General features: G+C 36.9%; 2 protein-coding genes across 5 annotated transcripts in view; one reads left to right on the top strand and one right to left on the bottom strand.

The window, feature by feature from the left end:
- Positions 1 to 19251, bottom strand: part of bsk (mitogen-activated protein kinase dJNK) — a 441364-nt gene that overhangs the window by 135969 nt on the left and 286144 nt on the right. For 3 of the 4 annotated variants that reach the window (XM_081759702.1, XM_081759701.1, XM_081759703.1), the window contains one exon: positions 19072 to 19127. The exons of the other annotated variant lie outside the window; for it this stretch is intronic. The gene's annotated coding sequence lies outside the window, so the exon portion shown is untranslated. The remainder of the gene's footprint in view (positions 1 to 19071; positions 19128 to 19251) is intronic. 4 annotated transcript variants of the gene reach the window in all.
- Positions 9801 to 10292, top strand: LOC145685391 (histone-lysine N-methyltransferase SETMAR-like). The gene has a single exon (XM_081757785.1). It carries the CDS (start codon positions 9801 to 9803, stop codon positions 10290 to 10292), a length of 492 nt encoding a protein of 163 aa, XP_081613911.1.

The raw sequence follows: 19251 nt of genomic DNA, 5'->3' as shown, positions 1-19251 counted from the left end.
TCCTAATTCCTCCTCCCTCACAGTAACACAAGTGAATCTCTCCCTCGTAATTATACAACACACACAGCGTGACTATGCTATGGTCCTTGCTCAATCAGTGGTTTTGTAAATTCGGGTTTCGAAAAAAATCTATCTTTCGTCTCATGTGACAATCCGTTTCAGGAAACGCACATCACACGGATCAGGAAGCAGTTCTTGGCACTCACCCACTTTCATCTGGACATACGTATGCTAGGGTCAACTCATGTAACACAATGCGGCAGCTCTTGGTGGTTTTCCCAAGTTAACAAAGGTAACGCCCCACAGTGAACTCGGACATACCGGGTTGCTTTGACCATCGTCATCTGATGGAGGATGGAATCTCCTCAATGGTGTCATATGACTTCAGAATCTGTTACCCTGGGGCGGCCGGACATTTCTGATCTTCGACATTTTAACAACATGCACGAAATTTCTAGAACCAACAACTTACTGTAGAGTGGTTTACTGCACATTTTTCTTCCGCATGACAAATGTTCTGGCTTGCTGTCGCAGCGTTACGCCCGAGTACAAACTCACACAGTAACAATTCACGTGTCAGACGCTTTTCAGCGCCCATCGTCATTGTCATTAAAATCTGACTAAGGATACTGACGGAGCAGCGGTCCCCGTGCTAAATAGTCCTTTTGACACACTGCCCCTTCGATCAGTCTGACCTTGTACTTATGGTCGATCACGGCGCTATTTGGGTTGGGGAAATACTACAAAACTTATGACTTACTTTGTATTACAATATTTAAGTAGTACTTATTTCTTTTCACTTATTTTCTGCTAATTATATAAATTAACAGGTTAACGTAGTTGAAACATTATCTTAATTTCCAAGGATCAAATCAAAATTTCCATCTATTAAATTTTTGTTCCAGTTAGCCGGTTGAATTATGAAGAGTTAGGCCTACATCATTACTGTAATAATGCAAGTGCATAAAACCAACGAAGTGTGGTGTGATATTTGTGAAAAGAATTGGACGCCACTACAAGTAAACAAAAATTCAAAATAAATACTGACTTCGTAGGTGAGTAGGAATATTATAATTGCAGGTTTAGTGCTGAAGCTAAGATTTCAACATATTCTTCAAAATGTTTCATGGGAAGTCAATGTAACTAGATCTCTTTCTCTTTACTTGACAGTTTTTCCAAAGTTCAAATTTCTTCTTTTTTAAATTGCTTTATTTTTGTGCAAAATGTCGACTAACACTTAAAAAGCTACTGCTGCCATCCTAGTAAACATTGAACAATGGTTCACTCAGTTTTCCGGGGAAAAATGTATATTATATTCAAAAGACAGATCACATTTAGGAAATATTGTGCATGTCAATTCGGAGCGAAACCATTCCTAACGTCTTCTTTAGTTGTTGTGAGAAAGTGTAAAATACAGGGTGGCACGGAACCGACTGACACATTTCAAATTGAATATTTGGAGTGGGTTTGAGTGGGAGATCGAAAGAGAATATGATGCCATTTTACAGCAATACCGTAACAGTTATCACGGACATAGTTAAAGTGGACAATGTGTTTTCTGTGTTCGTACTTACTACGAGACAAGTCAGTCATCAAAGTAGAGCGATTGTTCAGATATTTCACTGTTACCTGATATTAACCTAAAGCTTCATTGTAACTGTTGCTGTGTTCTTATGAAATGATCCTATCCACTTTCCATCCTCCAGCCGCAACCTACTCCAAGCTATCGCGCCTGCGCAATATTTAATGTGTCAGTCGGCTACGTGCTATCCTGTATGTGTATTGTTGAAAGGTTAAGTATAGACTGAAATAGTGTAAAATAAATGTACTCGAAAATATAATTGTGAAGAAAACTGGAAAAAAATTAAATCTTTGAGTTTTACGTGCCACGGTATGCCGGTTAGACTAACGGACACGATGATGATGAGTAATGAATGAAATGGTGGAATGAAGAAAGTGGGAGGAAACGGGAGAACCCCGAGAAAACCCACGCACACGGTGTTTGTCCACCACAAAGTTCACTTGGCGGGGGCTGGGATCGAACGCGGGACCCCAAGCTGAAGAAAACGAGTTCGTGTTCTATCGTGTTTATTTTAATCTCGTGTGTTCTAAAATAATAATAATAATAATAATAATAATAATAATAATAATAATAATAATAATAATAATAATAATAATAATAATAATAATAATAATAGAATATCAACTGTAACTGTCATAAAAATAAATTCTAAAAGTAAGCCCTTGAAAGGTAAAGCACACTTTTGATGTTATATTTTACCTACAAAACTTAATCACAATTTTGCAGCATCTTTGAAAATACTCTCTTTAATTGCATTATTAATCGTATATTTTAAACCATTTAGCAGCATATTTGGAAGCAGCATATTTCATGAATTTTAAGTGCATAAAAATATTGTACATATTTAGTTATTATGCAGCATTAATTTTTACGTTGACAAATAAATATGGTTTCTCGATTTTTTCTAAAACTTCGCATGAGGATTTAAGCTCTCATAATTTTGTTCAGCTAGTAAGATCTATTGATTGGTATATGCAGGCACGTAGCCAAGGGGGTCCTCCCCCCCCCCTTTCGAGACCAGAAATGAAAAAATTAAAGAAGGATGAAACAAAATGAAGTGAGAAAAAGAAGAATCAGAGTTGAAAATAAACTACAGAAAGCTTTTGGTTACTCTTTTTATGAGGAGATTTGTATTACTTGCAATATACATGGTGGCGGAGTGAGCAAGATATCCTGGAAGAGTCAGGGAATTTGAAATTTCTAGAAAAGTTACTGATTTTTTAGAATTTCTAGTGAGGGAGATTTCAAGCTTCGGAAAGCATAGTGCCGTTCTGTAATAGCGTGGACATTTTTTATCATAATTTTTCGTCATCGCATCCTTGCAGTGTCAAACATGTTATTTCAAAAACAATTTCTATTGCTCCTTTAACCTGTCATTTGAAACAGACAGTAGTTGACGGAATAATAAAAACAAAAATTTATGTGGAAAGAAAGTTCTGTTAACATTTGATTCAACAGAGAAAGGAACGCAGATATTGTAAAATATTTTACAAGACATTATTGAGTATGTACTTTTTATAATAGTGAATATGTACTTTTTATAATAGTTGAGGTCATAATGAAAGGAAAATTGTTATATTTGAATAAACAGAGGAAGGACGTAAATATTGTATAATCTTTTGCAATGTTTTTTATATTATTATTATTTTACTCGAGATTTCTTCACAGATTGTTATTGAAATACTTACCAACATATCCTCATTTTATTGTCCTAACAAACCAATATGTGTTGATAATAAAGTAGTTTAGATTAATTGAGCTCCTGGGCCTTCAGAATTTCATGTAAGCCCTTCCCCCTGCTGTTACGAAATCCTGGCTAAACGAACCAATATATATATTCCAGTAAAATAGTTTAGAATGATCGAGTCCCTGATATGATGACCACAGTATTTCATGTCACGGACCTCACCCCCCCCCCCCTTCACGAAATCCTGGCTACGTGACTGGTATATGTGTCACTTTTGGGCATGTTTGTTTTATAGTGGATTCCTAATAATTCTACGATATTATTAGAATTATCCAATCATCCAACTCACTTATTATTATTTCTTTATTAAAATCAATCTCCAAAAGTGGTTCTAATCGACAATTTTTATATAACAAAGAGTGAAACAAATCCTAACTTAAATCGAAGAGCAATGCAATAACGACCATAACTTTGAACCTTCCCACGTACAGTAATAATTTACGTAAAGCTCGGCGGTGAAGGCTTTTAATGGTCGATACCCATAAAACGAATCAGTTCCGCGCAACTATATCTCCTCGGTACCACCCAATTCTTCTTTTAAAAGGTCATTACCATTTCAAGGTTGTCTTCAAATTTTTAAATAAGAACATGAAACAGTACTCGCTGCTAAGTGCTACAGTGAGTTGCTTTTATTGCAGAGCATATTACGTCTAAGATATATCTAGCTCTGCATATATTAGCTATATGTTGGTTGACGTATTACCTACTCTTTCCCTAGAGTAAATGGTGATCAAATAACACTGCATATCATAGCAAGGTGTTTCCGTAAAATACAATTTGTGTATTATTTTTGACATTCGTAGAGCTCTTAAATCCCGTGTAAATGAAAGAATATATTACTTGCAAATTTCCTTCGAGACAGAATTTCTTTTCTTTTCTATTTCTGTTTTTTTTTTTAAAGAAAAAAGAAAAAGAAAGACTGCAGAAAATGAACTTAATAAGTGCTGCACATTCCGGCTTAAAGGCACCGAAATAACAAAAGAAGTAGATGTGCTAGGTACAAACTAACGAACAAGCTATTTGGTTGAACTAGTGTTTCGAGCAATTACTCTAAACATCTGAACGACGAATATTTGAGAAATATTGCACGGATATAAGAAATATTCAATTATGAAGCAATATTCAAGGCCTTTGCTGCCTGAATCGACAATATTAATTAATCCTCCATCTATTTTTTTATTCTCCAATGCACTGTACAAATTAAAAATTAATATGAGAATCCCTATTAGTCCAGTGCATTTAGGAGGATTTTCAGCCAAACCTGTACAAAAATAGTAACAAAGCGAAACCACTTGCGTTAAGTTCACCATTCTTTCTAGAACATATCCTGAAAATTCCCACCTTCTCCCACTTTGGGAAAATCAGCCATCTTGGATTCAAATTGGACATAGGAAAGGTAAATAAATAAGGGTTACTTACACCATCGACGGAGGATACTAATTGCATACAGTAGATTGACAACAAATCCAAACATATAAAGAAATAGTGAAAAAATATGTTACAAGCTATTACGGTATCGATCTGACAGTTGTGTTTGACGATTACAATAAGTATACTAAGGATAGTAAACGCACTAGTGATGGAACATCCTCCGAAGTATTTGTAGAGGAAAATCATATGCTGTGTCCTCTTGTGATGTGTACCTCACAAATTCAAACTACACAACACAACTTACATAAACTTTCAAAACATCTATATCTAACAGGGGTTAAAGTGCTGCTAGAAGAAGCCGATGCTAATACATCATTTGTGGAGGCTGCAATTGATACCGCACATACCAAAAAAAGATCGGTTATAGTCGGAAAGGATACGGACATCTTAGTTTTACTAATAGCACATGCTCCTTCTCAGAATATTTACATACTCATCCAAAGCAAACAAAAATGTCCTCAGATAATATACAGTAGCAAAGCACTTTAATGATCCTTGGGTCAAATGAAGGACTTCATGCTCTATCTTCGTGCTGCTACGAGATGTGAGCATGACACTACTTCGGCTCTACAGGGTGTTTCAAAACAACACCGACAACGTTTGGAAGGTGATTCCTGACACCAAGATAAGACAACAAGTATAGACCAACCTGGGTGTACAAATGCTTCCTTTCGGAGTTATAGGCTGCCAAAAACATGGGGGGAAAATGAACTATTGGAGCTATTGAAAATGGAGGTCAATAGCTCCAGTACTATAGGACCTATCATAGTCGGGTCAAGACTTCACTTGAGAACTAGTATGTGCCCTATCCAAATATCCATGTTTCCGAATTCTGCGGTACTTCTGCGACAATTTTTACGGAGGTAGTTGGTGAGTACTTCAAATTATATGCCCTTAGCAAACTCCCTCTATAAAAATTGTTGCGTGAATACCTTAGGATTCTGAAACATGTATTTTTGGATAGTGCACATTTTATTTCGTAAATGACGTTTTAACCCGACTACGATAGGTCCTACAGTTTTGGAGTTCTGGACCTTTAAAGTTCATTTTTTCATGTTTTCGGCAGCATATAACACCGAAAGGAAGCATTTGTGCACCCAGGTTGGGTCTATACTTTTTGTCTTATTTTGGTGTCAGGAATCACCTCCCAAACGTTGTCAGTGTTTTGAAACATCCTGTATACTGAAAGGGGAAGCCAAAGATTTTCATAAGTTATGAATGATTCAGAACTACGAACCAAAGTTACTCATTTTAATGAAGAGCAATCCACCGGATGATATTGCAGAGGATGAAGAAAAGTTTCTTTGTGTAGTATACAATGGAAAAGTTACTGATAATCTGAACTAGTTGCGGTGCTGGGTCTATTTGAAAACTGGGATGAAACAAGTGTGTTACTAAAAATTTCAAACTAGCTACTTTTCACCCAGGGGCGTCTTTTAGGGAGGCAGTGAGGGGCATTTGCTTCCCGTGAGTTTGAGATTTATATAGAGTTTATTAAAAGAATAGTAGTATGTCAGTGAAAACGCAAAATTTTACTTACATCAAGGGGTCTTTTCCCCTCCCAAGCCAAATCTGAAATGACGCAACACTTCGATATTTTACATGATTGTGTTTTCAACATTTCGATATTTTACAACGTGAATTTACTGTACTTGCTGGTAGTGATCTTGGTTATTTTTATTTCTTTTTATATTTAGTTCTTTGGAATTTTGGATATTTAAGGTAAATTTTAGACTTTCAGCTAAGCAGCTACTGCATCATCACTATCATGCTTCGTACCTCATTCTCTTCAGAGTAAAGTAACCTTCCAAACGATACCATTCACTTGCCCATATCATTCCTGGAAAGAGGCTGAAAATATCCCCTTTTCATAAGTTTAGGCCCCTCTGGGCCGGCCTGTGTTAATGTACAAATCTCACCTGAAGCATAGGTGGGGGAAAGAAGCCGTAACACGTGTACTCTGTCTGATGGTCAATGTCGACGACATATATATTCTTGGATCCCATAAAACCTTTCAGAAAACACTTGCGAGAAAACAAAATAAGCCTTTTGTGTTAATATTGAAGGTCAAAGAGATGACGTCATGACCCCAACCAAATTGACGAGCTCCTCCTCAAAACATATGCGATCTGTTTCGTAATTCATGTACGATTGAACAATAAAAAATATCCAGCAGTAACAAATGTCAAATGAGCGTTTAGAACCAACACACACGTATGGTACATATCTGTATTTGTTGATTTTTTTTTTCTTTCTTCAAGATTTTGGTTTTTGTGTCACAAACTTCTAAACAGATTTAAATTTGCATAGCAATTTGTATGTTTTGTATCGCAATTTTGGCAGTGAAAGAAAGTATCGTTATCATGATACATTTTACTATTTCATGTGGATGGGAAACAACAATCAATAATGATAATAAAAAGCAACGCAACGAAAAAAAATAGTACAGTTTTTTTTTTTCAAGTATTAACTGTATTTTATAGACTGTCTACACCAGTAAGTGACTTTGAATTTGTCCATATTGAGTTTTCTATTAAGTGTTGAGTCCGAAACTGAGAAATGGAATCATGCAGTCTACGAAGTGTACTTTTCATTTTCACGATAAGGACCCAATAAGTTAATTGGCCACAAATGTTAATTTCCTAACTAATATTGTATTCAAATGCTACTTGAGTTAAGTTCATTTTCCCCACTTCTCTAAAAGTTCTAAACCAATCTATCTATATAGATAGATACAGATAGGGTGGACCATATATCTTGATAGCCAGTGTAACTTTTAACAGTGTGGCCAACCCAACAAAAAGTTACACTTTCAAATAGCACTACGTCAGCTTATTATATTCCAAATCTACATATTACACAATCTACATATTACCCGGAATTCGGTCATACACTATTGTAACGCTCGGATACAAAGTGAATTTTAGTTTCTTTAGATATAACTGGACATGAATGTGGTCATATGTAAAACAAATTGGATCAAGTCTGCTTCTCTGACACATGTTACCCATCCCGGCCGCCATCTTGAACCCACCATATTGGATTCAACTTTGGCTTCTTTTTTTTAATGGGTGTAACTGCAAGTGATACATTAAATTCATATACAATTTTCTCGGCAATTCACTGATGTAGTGAATTTCACCATAGCTTGTACCGTTTAGAAGGTATTGCATGTTAAATCCCTCCAGGCACTTCGCGAATAGACATTGCAAAGAATTATCACTTACGCTTATGTTTTTGATGTTGACATATCAAAACAATTTTTAAGTGGAAATATACTGTAAGCACGAACAATCTCTCTACAACATTGGCATCATAATTTTATTACATTTCTGTAAGTAATTGTTATTACTTCACGTTATACTATACATAACAAGGAGGTATTGTATTACGGTCAAAATGTCTAAAATAAATCCAAATACGACCAGATTTGGGTGAAGACCTATAATTTCCGTATTTTGACGTCTGTGTCTGTATGTACGTACGTTTAGAGAATATTTTGTCAACGTTAAATCACGTAAATTACATATACACAAGGGGCCCCGCCCAACTTTCTATTTGGTACAATATTCGTGAAGTGCCTGCCATTTAACAAGCAATACCTTCCAAACGGTACAAGCTACGGTAAACACTCACTATACCAATGTATTTCAGAGAAAATTGTACATGAGTTTGATGTATCACTTGCACTTATTCCCATTTCAAAAACGGAAAGTTGAATCCTATATGGTGGATCCAAGATGGCGGCCGTTATTTCTTTATTACATTTTTAAGGGCACATTTAAGTGTTGAAATTGTATAAAAAAAAAAAAAGTAAGGCATCATATTCTATGTATTATATATTCAAACACAACATAGTTGTATACAAAGGTTGTATATCTCTCAGGCCAAATGATAATGATAAACGAAGGATAATCATTTCTCCAGTTTAAGATGAATTTTTATTATTTGGAGTGTTTTGTCCAATGGACACCATAAATCACTGATATTATAATTAATTGTGTGTGTGTAATGTATTTGCTTATTACATACTGCATGCAAGAAGAAAGAAAACACTGATCATATATGAATTAGAAACTCTAACTCGAAGTAGGCTCAAATCTTGCAAACAATGAAAGATATTGAAAAAATAATCGGAAAATCTCTCTTCTCTGGCACCCTTGCCAAATTTTATCAAGACATCTTTCATTTGTGTCTGCAAAGGGATATGTACAGATGTTGTAAGGGATGACAAAGAGATTCATGCTCATATGTGACTGATGCGCTGCGGCGCAGGTTCAGCTCGTATATTAAAATGCTAGGTTTATATATATGTTTGTGGTAAATCCTTTGGACAATGAGTTATCGAAAACCACAAGTGCTAGGAACGTGCCGTTTTCGCTATCAATTCCAAATTTTGTGTAGATCTGCCAGTTCTCATTTAATTTTTTTAAAAAAAACTTGTATATTTTCTATTCCACATTTTAGACGTCGTTTTGACCTTATTAGTTTAATATTGCCACTAAAACGTCGTTGAAATCATTGTGAAAGGCAACCAGTAGAAGAGCTACGTATAGCGGGTTGATGGACATTTCAGGCGTTTTACTTTAATCTGAATGACAGAATCTATTGCAAGCTGGCAACTTTGAAAGCTTGTGGATCCACAATGAGGCGTACTCGGATATTATGTGGAATTATAAGAGAAAAGCATTTGCATTTGATATTATCTATCACTTATCCAAGTTTGTCGCAAACTCACAACAACATTCTATATATTAAAATAGCAATTCACTCCCTTTGAGAGTTTTCCTGTCATTTGTTTGTGTCCGCAAAGGAACTTGCACAGATATAGTGGGTGGGAAGGTGATTCACGCTCATACGAGGACCATGTAGAAAGTTTTTAGCAGCGCAATAATCTAACATCACAGCAACATTTTGTTTATTGCATTCGACACTGATATTTTGTGACTTTCAGCCATCAATGGCAATAATGAGTCTGTGATAGCATGGTCAGAGATAAGAGAGATAAGGAAGCGCGCGTGACCCATTGTCTAGTTAGCCATGGAGCTGTCAAGACGTGACTTTCGCGCTATGATTTTCTACGATTACAAAAAGGACTTTACCGCACAGCAGTACCTTGAAACTTTGGTGAATACTTTTGGGGAATCTGCTCCTTCGCGAGCCAGTGTTGGAAATTGGTTTCGGGAATTTAAAAGGGGACGTACGTCATTTGAAGATGAACCTCGTTCGGGACGACCAAACACTACAGTGACTCCCGAAAACATCGAAGTTGTGAGGCAAATGGTGAAAGATGATCCCCATGTATCTTTCCTGGAGATCGAAGCGACTCTCAACATTGGGTCAACAGCAGCGCAGACAATTATGCATGAACACTTGGGTCTCAGGAAAAGGTGTTCTCGTTGGGTCCCCCATTTACTCACGGAAAGGGAAAAAGAGGATAGGGTGGAATGGTGTGAATTTATGTTGAATAAATTCAACCAAGGGGCAAATCGTGATGTTTGCAAAATCGTCACGGGTGATTTATCATTATGATCCGCTTATCAAGCAGCAGTCGCAAGTGTGGTGCTTCGAGAATGAAGATCCCGCAAACAAAGTTAAGAGATCTCGGAGTGTTGGAAAGAAAATGGTTTCGTCTTTCTTCTCACACAAGGGAACATCTTGCGATTGTTGTACTTGACAATCGGCGTAAGGTGAATGCTGAGTGCTACTCAACAGTTTGTCTTCCCACTGTGTTCAAGAAATGGAAGGCCCAACATTCAAGATCAAAACTCGGCCTTCTTTTGTTGCATCACGACAATGCAAGTGCCCACAATGCTGCAAGAACTGTAGACCTTTTGAATAAGGAAGGAGTCCACCCTATTCGCCGGACTTAGCCTTGTGCGATTTTTTGTTTTCCAAAGTGAAGGAACACTTGCGTGGACGTCGCTTTTCATCGGGGAGTCTGTGGACAATATAGACGAAAGTGTGTGGAATGAACAGTTTTCTAAGTGGTTCGAAAGGATGCAAAAGTGTATTCGTATCCATGGAGAGTACTTTGAAAAACTGTAAATGTTTTGTTCCAGTTCGGTACTTCTTGTGGTCAGAGCTAAAAACTTTCAGCATGGCCCTCGTATTACAACTATGCGCTGTGTAAATAGTACAGGTTCATCAAATATGACTTAAAAGAAATATATGTAACTTTAATATGTATTTGCCTATACTGATACCTAATGCAGTTATGTTCCAATGTAGTGGTCCGACATATACCCACACAAGGAAGAAAGAACATCACGCACTAAATGATAGGAGAAAATCATATTTATTAGAATTACGTGGCAGACTAAAGGTTCTCCGTGTGTACAACGAAATTTCGTGGTCTACGGATCTGGCCGGGTTAGGATAAGACTGGGTCATGGGTTCGTCCATATGATGGGTATTTTCGAGTCTGCAAGACTAATGGATCACAAGTCTGACTGATTCCGGGTCATAAATCATGTAGTTCGTGATTCGTTCCATCACAATGATAGGCATGATGGTGAAATGAACGTCCATAAGAAGAAAAATCTATCTCAGCTGTTAAACACTGAAAGCAAAGTTTTAGCACTCTAAAGGGAAGTTTCAGAGCTTGAAGTCATAACCCGCCTCACGATTATCCTCTTTAGGCTAAGGGAGACGATGATTAAGGCAAATGAATGATGGAAGAATTGATGGAATGAAAATATGGGAGGAAACAAGTAAACTGAGAAAACTCCACGGACACGACGTCGGCCAATACAAACTTACTTGGCAGGGGATCGAACCAGGGACTTCATGCACTAGAGGTAAGAACTCTACCACCGAGCCACCGTGTCCTCCAATAGTATAAATTTATTCAAATCACACACGTCTTTCCTAGCGCTGCAATTATCACAAACAGAAGTGTACAACCACTCGAACACTACACTTACATTACGAAGCTCGTAAAGTAGGACGGGAAATTGATTAAACTTTCGTCAATTTCAAACTACTGTATATATTTGTACAACTGTGTTCCGGCTGATTTGCTATAATTACTGTACTTCGTAATCGCTACTGCACAAACGTTCATCCCAATCACAAACAACTGTAATATTCAAGTAGTTATGAAAGTGTCAATGTCGGCTTGATGACTAAATATGAAGTACAAAACAAGCATGTGAAGTTATTATATATGCTATATGAACAAATGGTTAATGAACTACACCGACAAACTGTAAGAGGTATTTCCTCACATCAAAATAAGATAAAGTTCGTATGAACCTGTGGGGAAAGTGCATAGTTTTAGAGCTACGGCTGTCTGGAATCGCGAAAAAGTTTAGTTTCAACGTGTCCTATTTCGAATACCAGAAATTGTGGATGCCAACTGTTATCAGCGCAAAGGAAGTCTCATATATGCAATCCAAAAATGAATATTTCATCAATGTGCAATGAGTGGGCAGGACACTGCCTACAGGGTGCAATTCCCAGATATGCTCTCAACGATTTTCAGATATACTGATTTAGGAATCGCCAGCTCCACGGTTTGTTGTGTTCGGAATAACGTGCGGTATGTGTCATCACGGTATATTTCACATTTTTCCACTTATAAGCGAGAAACAAAACATCGCACCATGCGTTTTCCGCAACCGAGAGAAGAGTACAGAAGGTTAGATTAAAGTGGAACAATCGAAAATTCGTAAGGAACTTATATATGAAGCAACGGATTACAGTTAGAATAGAAGAAATGACACACGAAACTGAAACTAATACAAACAGGAGTACAGCAAAAGTGTTAGCTTCCATCATTATTTAATATGTACATATTTAGAGGAAGTACCGTATTTAAGAAGGGTCTACGTACGAAAACGGTATCCTGATACGCGGTAGAAGCGTAAACTGTATTTGCTTTGCAAACGCTATGACTTTTATGGCAGAATGTAAAACTATTTGGTCTAGGAATTAATTCGTGCGGTTGGTACGCACACATTGAAGCTGTAGTACAAACACAAAATACATAAATACCTTAAGAAAAATATTGTCCATCGCTAGCCACCACTTTCGCCCATCTGTCAGGCAATGTACGGATTCCGTGGTGAAAGAAGTCCTCATCCTTGGAAGCGATCCAGTCAGAGACCCATGTTTCGATATCTTCTGAAGAAGTAAACCGCTGTCCAATCAAATCGTTGTTCATGCAATCGAACAAGTAGTAGTCCGAAGGAGCAACGTCTGGTGAATACGGCGGGTGGGGTAAAACTTCCCATCCGACATTTTCTAAATAGGTTTTGACCGGTTTTGCGACATGTGGGCGAGCGTTATCATGTTGAACAATAAGTTTATCATGTCTGTTCTCCCATTCTGGTCGTGTTCTGGCCAGAGCTTGCTTCAAACGCATTAATTGTCGTCGATAACGTTCTCCATTCATAGTTTCACCCGGTTGCAGCAGCTCATAGTACACCACACCTTTCATATCCCACCATATGCACAGCATAACCTTTGCACAGTGAATATCTCGTTTTGGTTGTGATGGACCTGGTTCACCTGGTTTCACCCAGGCCTTTTTTCGTTTAGGGTTCTCGTAATGGATCCACTTCTCATCACCCGTAATAATTCGATGCAGAAACCTTTTTCTGCTCTGTCGTTGAAGCAGCAATTCGCAAATGGTTTTTCGTCTTTCAACGTCTCTGTCTTTCAATTCATGTGGAACCCAATGTGACATCTTTTGAATCATTCCCATGGCTTTCAAGCGTTTGGAGACTGTTGTTTGATCAACGCCTAATGCTGCTGCAAGTTGTTCCTGCGTTTGACACGAATCCTGCTCGAGCAATGCTGTCAATTCTTCGTCTTGAAATTTTTTTGGCTGTCCAGCTCGCTCTTGGTCTGCCAAGCCGAAATCACCACTTCTTAACCGTGCAAACCACTTCTGACACGTTCGCTCAGCTAGAGCATGGTCACCATACACTTCCACCAAAATACGATGACTTTCAGTCGCACTTTTCTGCATGTTAAAGTAATGCAGCAGGACACCCCGCAAAAACACTTTATCAGGCACAAATTGCGCCATGTTCACTTAACTACAAACTGGTGTTGTTGACGCTTTAATCCACTGCCCTATACTACGAACGATACGCGATGACAGGGGTTTGCAACACATGTGTGGATACACGGAACTGTGGGACGCTCCGTTCGTTGCGCCATCTCTTGTCCACCTGCACGAATTAATTCTTAGACCAAATAAAATTAACAGAATGTGTCAAAATTTGAGAGAAAGTTTTCAGTATGAAAATAAACTTACGAAGACAAAAGGAACGGTCACTGAAATAAAGGAAGTGTGTGCAAGTTGGATTGGTAAAATTGAACAGAACACCAATTTAGATGCCTAGGTAGCATTATAAGTAAAAATATCTGGAATATGAACGGGAAATAAAAAACGATGGTAGCGTAAGCACAACAGCAAGTTTTCAGAAGGGAAAGTGTATTTTATTTGTCGTTAAATAAAGAGTTATGGAAGATTTGTGAAATATTTATGCGACGTATCGTCCAATGCGAAGCAGAAACGTAAAAATTACGGAAAAGCGATAGAAAAAGACCGAAAGCTTTCGAAGTGTAGATGTGAAGAAAAATGATAAAATTAGGTGGGTGAAGTTAAAATAAAATGGGAACTATAAATGAAAATTTAGAAGAAAAAAATACTGAAACAGTTCAAGAGAGGAAGAGAGAGAGGGCAGAGAAATATTTGAGAAAATACTGTCTCACTAGCAATATAACAGTAGAAGGAATGAACGAAAGGAAAAACGAAAGTAAACCTTTCATATTTAAATCAGTTATGGCCTCTGAAAGAAATGGATGATTAATGGAAGAGAATGATTATGAAAGAATTGGTGGTATAAGGCTGTGGGAGAAAACGGGAGAACCCCGAGAAAATTCACGGACATTATATTATCCACTACAAACTAATATAGCCTGAAATCGTGCCAGGGATCCCTCGCGCCAGAGGTAGTACCCTACTACTCTGACACACCATGCCTCAACACTGAAGAGGATAATTCTTACATCAAAATGAAAAGATTAGTCAATGGAAGCCCTTATTTGTGGCAGTAATTGCACAATACTAATGGCGAAGATGTTATACCACCATCAAAGCCTGTTACACTATTTTCTCTTTTCCCACAAATAATCAAAATATCCTGCTCTTTCCTTAAAAATAAATAAAATACACCTCTCGCAAGGCGCTCTTTTGCCTCCTGAGATTATGAATCACATCCACCACGGAAATGGCACTCAACTAGCGGAAGACTGACAACATCTTTTCAATTTTTCTACCTTCGGTGGCAAAAGAAAACTCATCTCCTGATCAGTTCACGGAATTCGCCACATATCACTGAATTCAATATTTGACTAGCCGATGCAATCCTTCAGGATCCAATAACGAGGAACGACTCCTCACCAAGATTTTCCTTGATTCACTTCATCGATTTTTCATTTTACAACGAAAGGGAGGAGAAACACACCCTGTAAAATGGAAACTCGTAATTTAGAATTCCAAGAACGCTGTATTCATGGAAGTAAAAGAACAATTTTGTATTTTCAACTATGCTGGTGTTTAAGTTCTTACAAAATTGTATTGAAAATGAAAACTACTTTCACCACGACGGCGACATGTGAATAGTCAGGGAAATTACTGATTTTTATTTACGAAAGGAAAGCGGATAAAACAGTTAAAACGATTTACATTCATGAGCAAAGTTCAGATCATCTCTCTCTTGAGAGTAAATTTTTTGTCTGAAGACATAATTTTGTGTATTATTGGTATATGCTGCGATGTAGCTTCAAGCACTATTTTATATACACATTTATATATTACAGAATTAAGTATTAGATTTCTTGCTTCGTTACACACTTGTACACAATTCTTTATCCATTCAAATCAAGCCTCCACTTATAACGTACTCCACTATAAACATTTTGTTTACACTAAAAACAACAAGAACATTTTTTTTAAAATCAAAAGATCCAATATATTTCAATCAAAAATTGCCTTATATTTGGAGAACTACATATAGTGTAGCCAATATTAAACTATTACTCAACCCGTTATGATATGCTTATTCCGTAGAAAATACGAAAACTCGATTTAAGGGCCGTTTAAAAATTGTGTGACCCTTGATTCAAAAACTAATTATTGGCTAAGATAGCAATCTTTTGATGCATTTTTTCGATCATTCCTAAAATTCTTTTTATTACTTAATACTACAATGAAACGTCATCTCACTCAAATCATATTTTGCGGTGACTTATAATGTTCTCCTGAATAACCTTGTATATCCTATCAGACCTAACAATAGCTTTTCATCTGAATATCAGAAACTCTAAATAATCCACTTAATCATAGTCAATTAGCTTGTTGAGTCGTTTGCTTCACTTTTGAGAATCGCTACTTACACATTTTAAGCTCCACACAGAACAGTGTAGAGAGAAATGAACGAGAATGAAGACAGGCTGTTTTATTTTACCACAGTAAATTACCAATTAATCTAAGCCATCGATGGACAACAAAAGCGTGAGTACCAGTAAATGGATATCGTCCAAATGAAACAAGGAATAACAAAATATATGTATAATGACTCCTTGCTTCACTTGGAGAGTATCAAGTTATGGATAACAATTACTCTGAATGAAGTGACAAATATGAAACATCTTTAACATAATCATTTTTCTTCTCAAACAAATTATCCTCGTTTTCTCTAGGCCTATATTCAAGAGTGTATTACACATTAGAATTACTTAGCTTTAGTACTGCAGTCTTACTTTTTAAAAAAAAATCCTAGCCACATCTGTCTTCTTACAACGACTGAAACTTTATTTCAAACAAAAAACCATAGTAATTCTTTATATGATACTGACAACAGATTTTTATATAAAAATGAGTGGGGACCAGGTGAACTCATCGATAGCAGACAGGCTGTGTATATCATAGCAGTGAGCAGGTCACATTCTGAAAAATGAACCTGGTAGGCCTATATCACAAGTTTCAGCTCAATAAGTCCTAAGTCTTCAGATTCTTGAACAAAAACGCACTCGATTTTCCACCTCACTGAGCAACTAGAAATTGAATTTGACATAGACAACTTCCTAGGCGATTCATCACTATGAACGAATGCTGAGTTCATGACTATCAGCTTGAAAGTAGATAATATAAACAGTGGAATAACACTTCATTCACCGCCCTAAAGGGCAAAGGTCACCCCTTCACTGGCAAGGTGATAGCATCAATTTTGGGTGATTCTTAAGGTGTGGTATTGATTATCTTCAAAAGGGGCTGCATCATCACAAGAGAAAATTATGCTGACTTCTTGAAAAAACAGCTGAAATTCAAGACAAAAGTTCACAAATGTTGTCTAGGGAAGTTCATGAATGTGAACTCGAAGTGTTTCTCATCGTTATATTAAGCAGATTTGGTCCCCCTTCAGATTCCCATTTGCTCCAGAATTTTTTTAAAACTCTACCTAGACGGCGCTTTGCAAGTGATACTGACACAGTTACAGCCAAGATGGAATTATTCTTATCAGAACTTTTCTTTCCCTACTGGGATAAGGACATTTCAGCACCATAGGAACAAGTTTATCGACGTATAAGGGAATTATGTTGAAAAATGAAGAGATTATCAAGTCTATACCTTTTACGGTTTCCTGAAGGTTAAAAACTTTTCTATCTCGTCTACTGTCCTTGAGATCAATTTTGTAAAAGAGAAATCAAAGGACTAGAAGGATCCAGTTATAATGCAGAAAATTCTAAAATAACTAAATAAAATCGTCAAGCGTAGGTAAATGATGCAAATACTTTGATTATGGAGCAAGCTGTATGTTCCATAATGATCTTTACACACCGTCTAAATTATAAAGTAACTAGCAGAATGCTCCTTCTTCGCACGCTAATAATACGGTTAATGGACAATATATTTGAATGATAGTTTTTGTGATTTTATAATAGCTGCTCATAGTTGCAAGGTACATGGGTAATATTTATACAATATTTCAAAGTTCTACATAATAGTTTCGGCGATTGAAAAACACAACATTTGCAAGACCCTCCTCCCATTTCCGCTTTAGGAGTTCCATCTCGCAAACACCCGACTTATCTGCAACTAAACTGCGATGATATTATTTGTAATAACATTTTATTTTAAATTCTAATAGTTTCGGAGTTCCGGAGAACGCCAGAAAAACTTTCGAGACCTCCAGTTTTTCTCCCTTTTAGGGGTCGAATCTAGCTGCTCCCCATTTATCTGCAATCTACGATACAAACAAAATATTTCTGCAAAATTTCACGGTTCTAATTTTAATAGTTTCGGATATTTAGTAATGACTGAGTCAGTAGTTTTGCACTCATAGGTCTAAAAGTTGAATCAAGATCTTCCTTTCATCATTCAATTCCATTATTATTGGCTAGGGGCATTACATGCTAGAGACCTGCACGGGCCGAATTTTTCGACCCGAGCCCAATCCAGCCCGAATGTACCTAGGCCCGGCCCAGCCCGGGCCCGAAAAATTTTGGAGTTTTTCGGCCCAAGCCCGGCCCGGGCCTGATAAATTTTAAAAGTTTCATTTTGTAACATTTTTCACGGGCACAGTTCTTCAGCGTTTGCCCTTATTCTATTATCGTTTAACGAAAGTCAATAATTATTAAAGAATTACAATTAATCGGCCCCAGCCCGGCCCGACCTGAACAGAAATTAGTGTCGGCCCGCCCAAGCCCGGCCCGGTCCAAAGAAATAAGAGAGCCGACCCGTGCAGGTCTCTATTACATGCATCATAATTGCTGTATCTGCAGCAGGAAACATTATATTTTAAAGTTCATTAAAAGTAATGTACACTGAGAGAAATTTATATAAATAAAACTTTTCTTTTAAATTTTCCATTTAAAAAAAAATCGGCGGTTCGAAATCTCCGGTATCTTACACCACCAACCAACATCCATTTGGATCAAACCTGCCATGGTGGTAGACCCTGGCCTGGTATATAAGCTGATGAAATGTTATGGTATGCAAACTTTTGGTTCTTAAGTTTTACATAAAATTTTAAAAAATCAAATAAAGATTTTTTTACGACTATGTTTAAATTTTATTAGTTACCTGTAATGTAACAGAGCAAGTTTTTAAAAAGTGGCACATTGCGTAGAGAATTTATTCACACATCAAATGCTGTATTTATTAAAATTCTTAATATCAATTTTTGGTCCCTCCATGAATGACACAACAAGCCTAATTAAGGTGAAAATTGTGTCGTCCAAAGAAGATATGGATTTAGAAAATGACAGCATAATGAAACTCAGCACTTACCATAAGTGGCCCATGCTTGCGAAATGTTGACCTCAGCATGTGAGTCATCAAACAACCTACAAAATGTAAGCAAAATACCGGTAAAATTTCCAATGTAAGTAAAAAGTACCATTAATTACTTAGAATAAAGAAATACTAGTAATTTAATTGCAAGACGAAAAAAGGATTACCAGAGACAAA

Source organism: Thermobia domestica, chromosome 5 (genome assembly GCF_964235325.1).
Source record: "Thermobia domestica chromosome 5, izTheDome1.hap1.1, whole genome shotgun sequence".
NCBI classification, from domain to species: Eukaryota; Metazoa; Arthropoda; class Insecta; order Zygentoma; family Lepismatidae; genus Thermobia; species Thermobia domestica.
The sequence above is the reverse complement of the archived record's forward strand: the minus strand, read 5'-3'. Positions and strand labels throughout refer to the sequence as shown.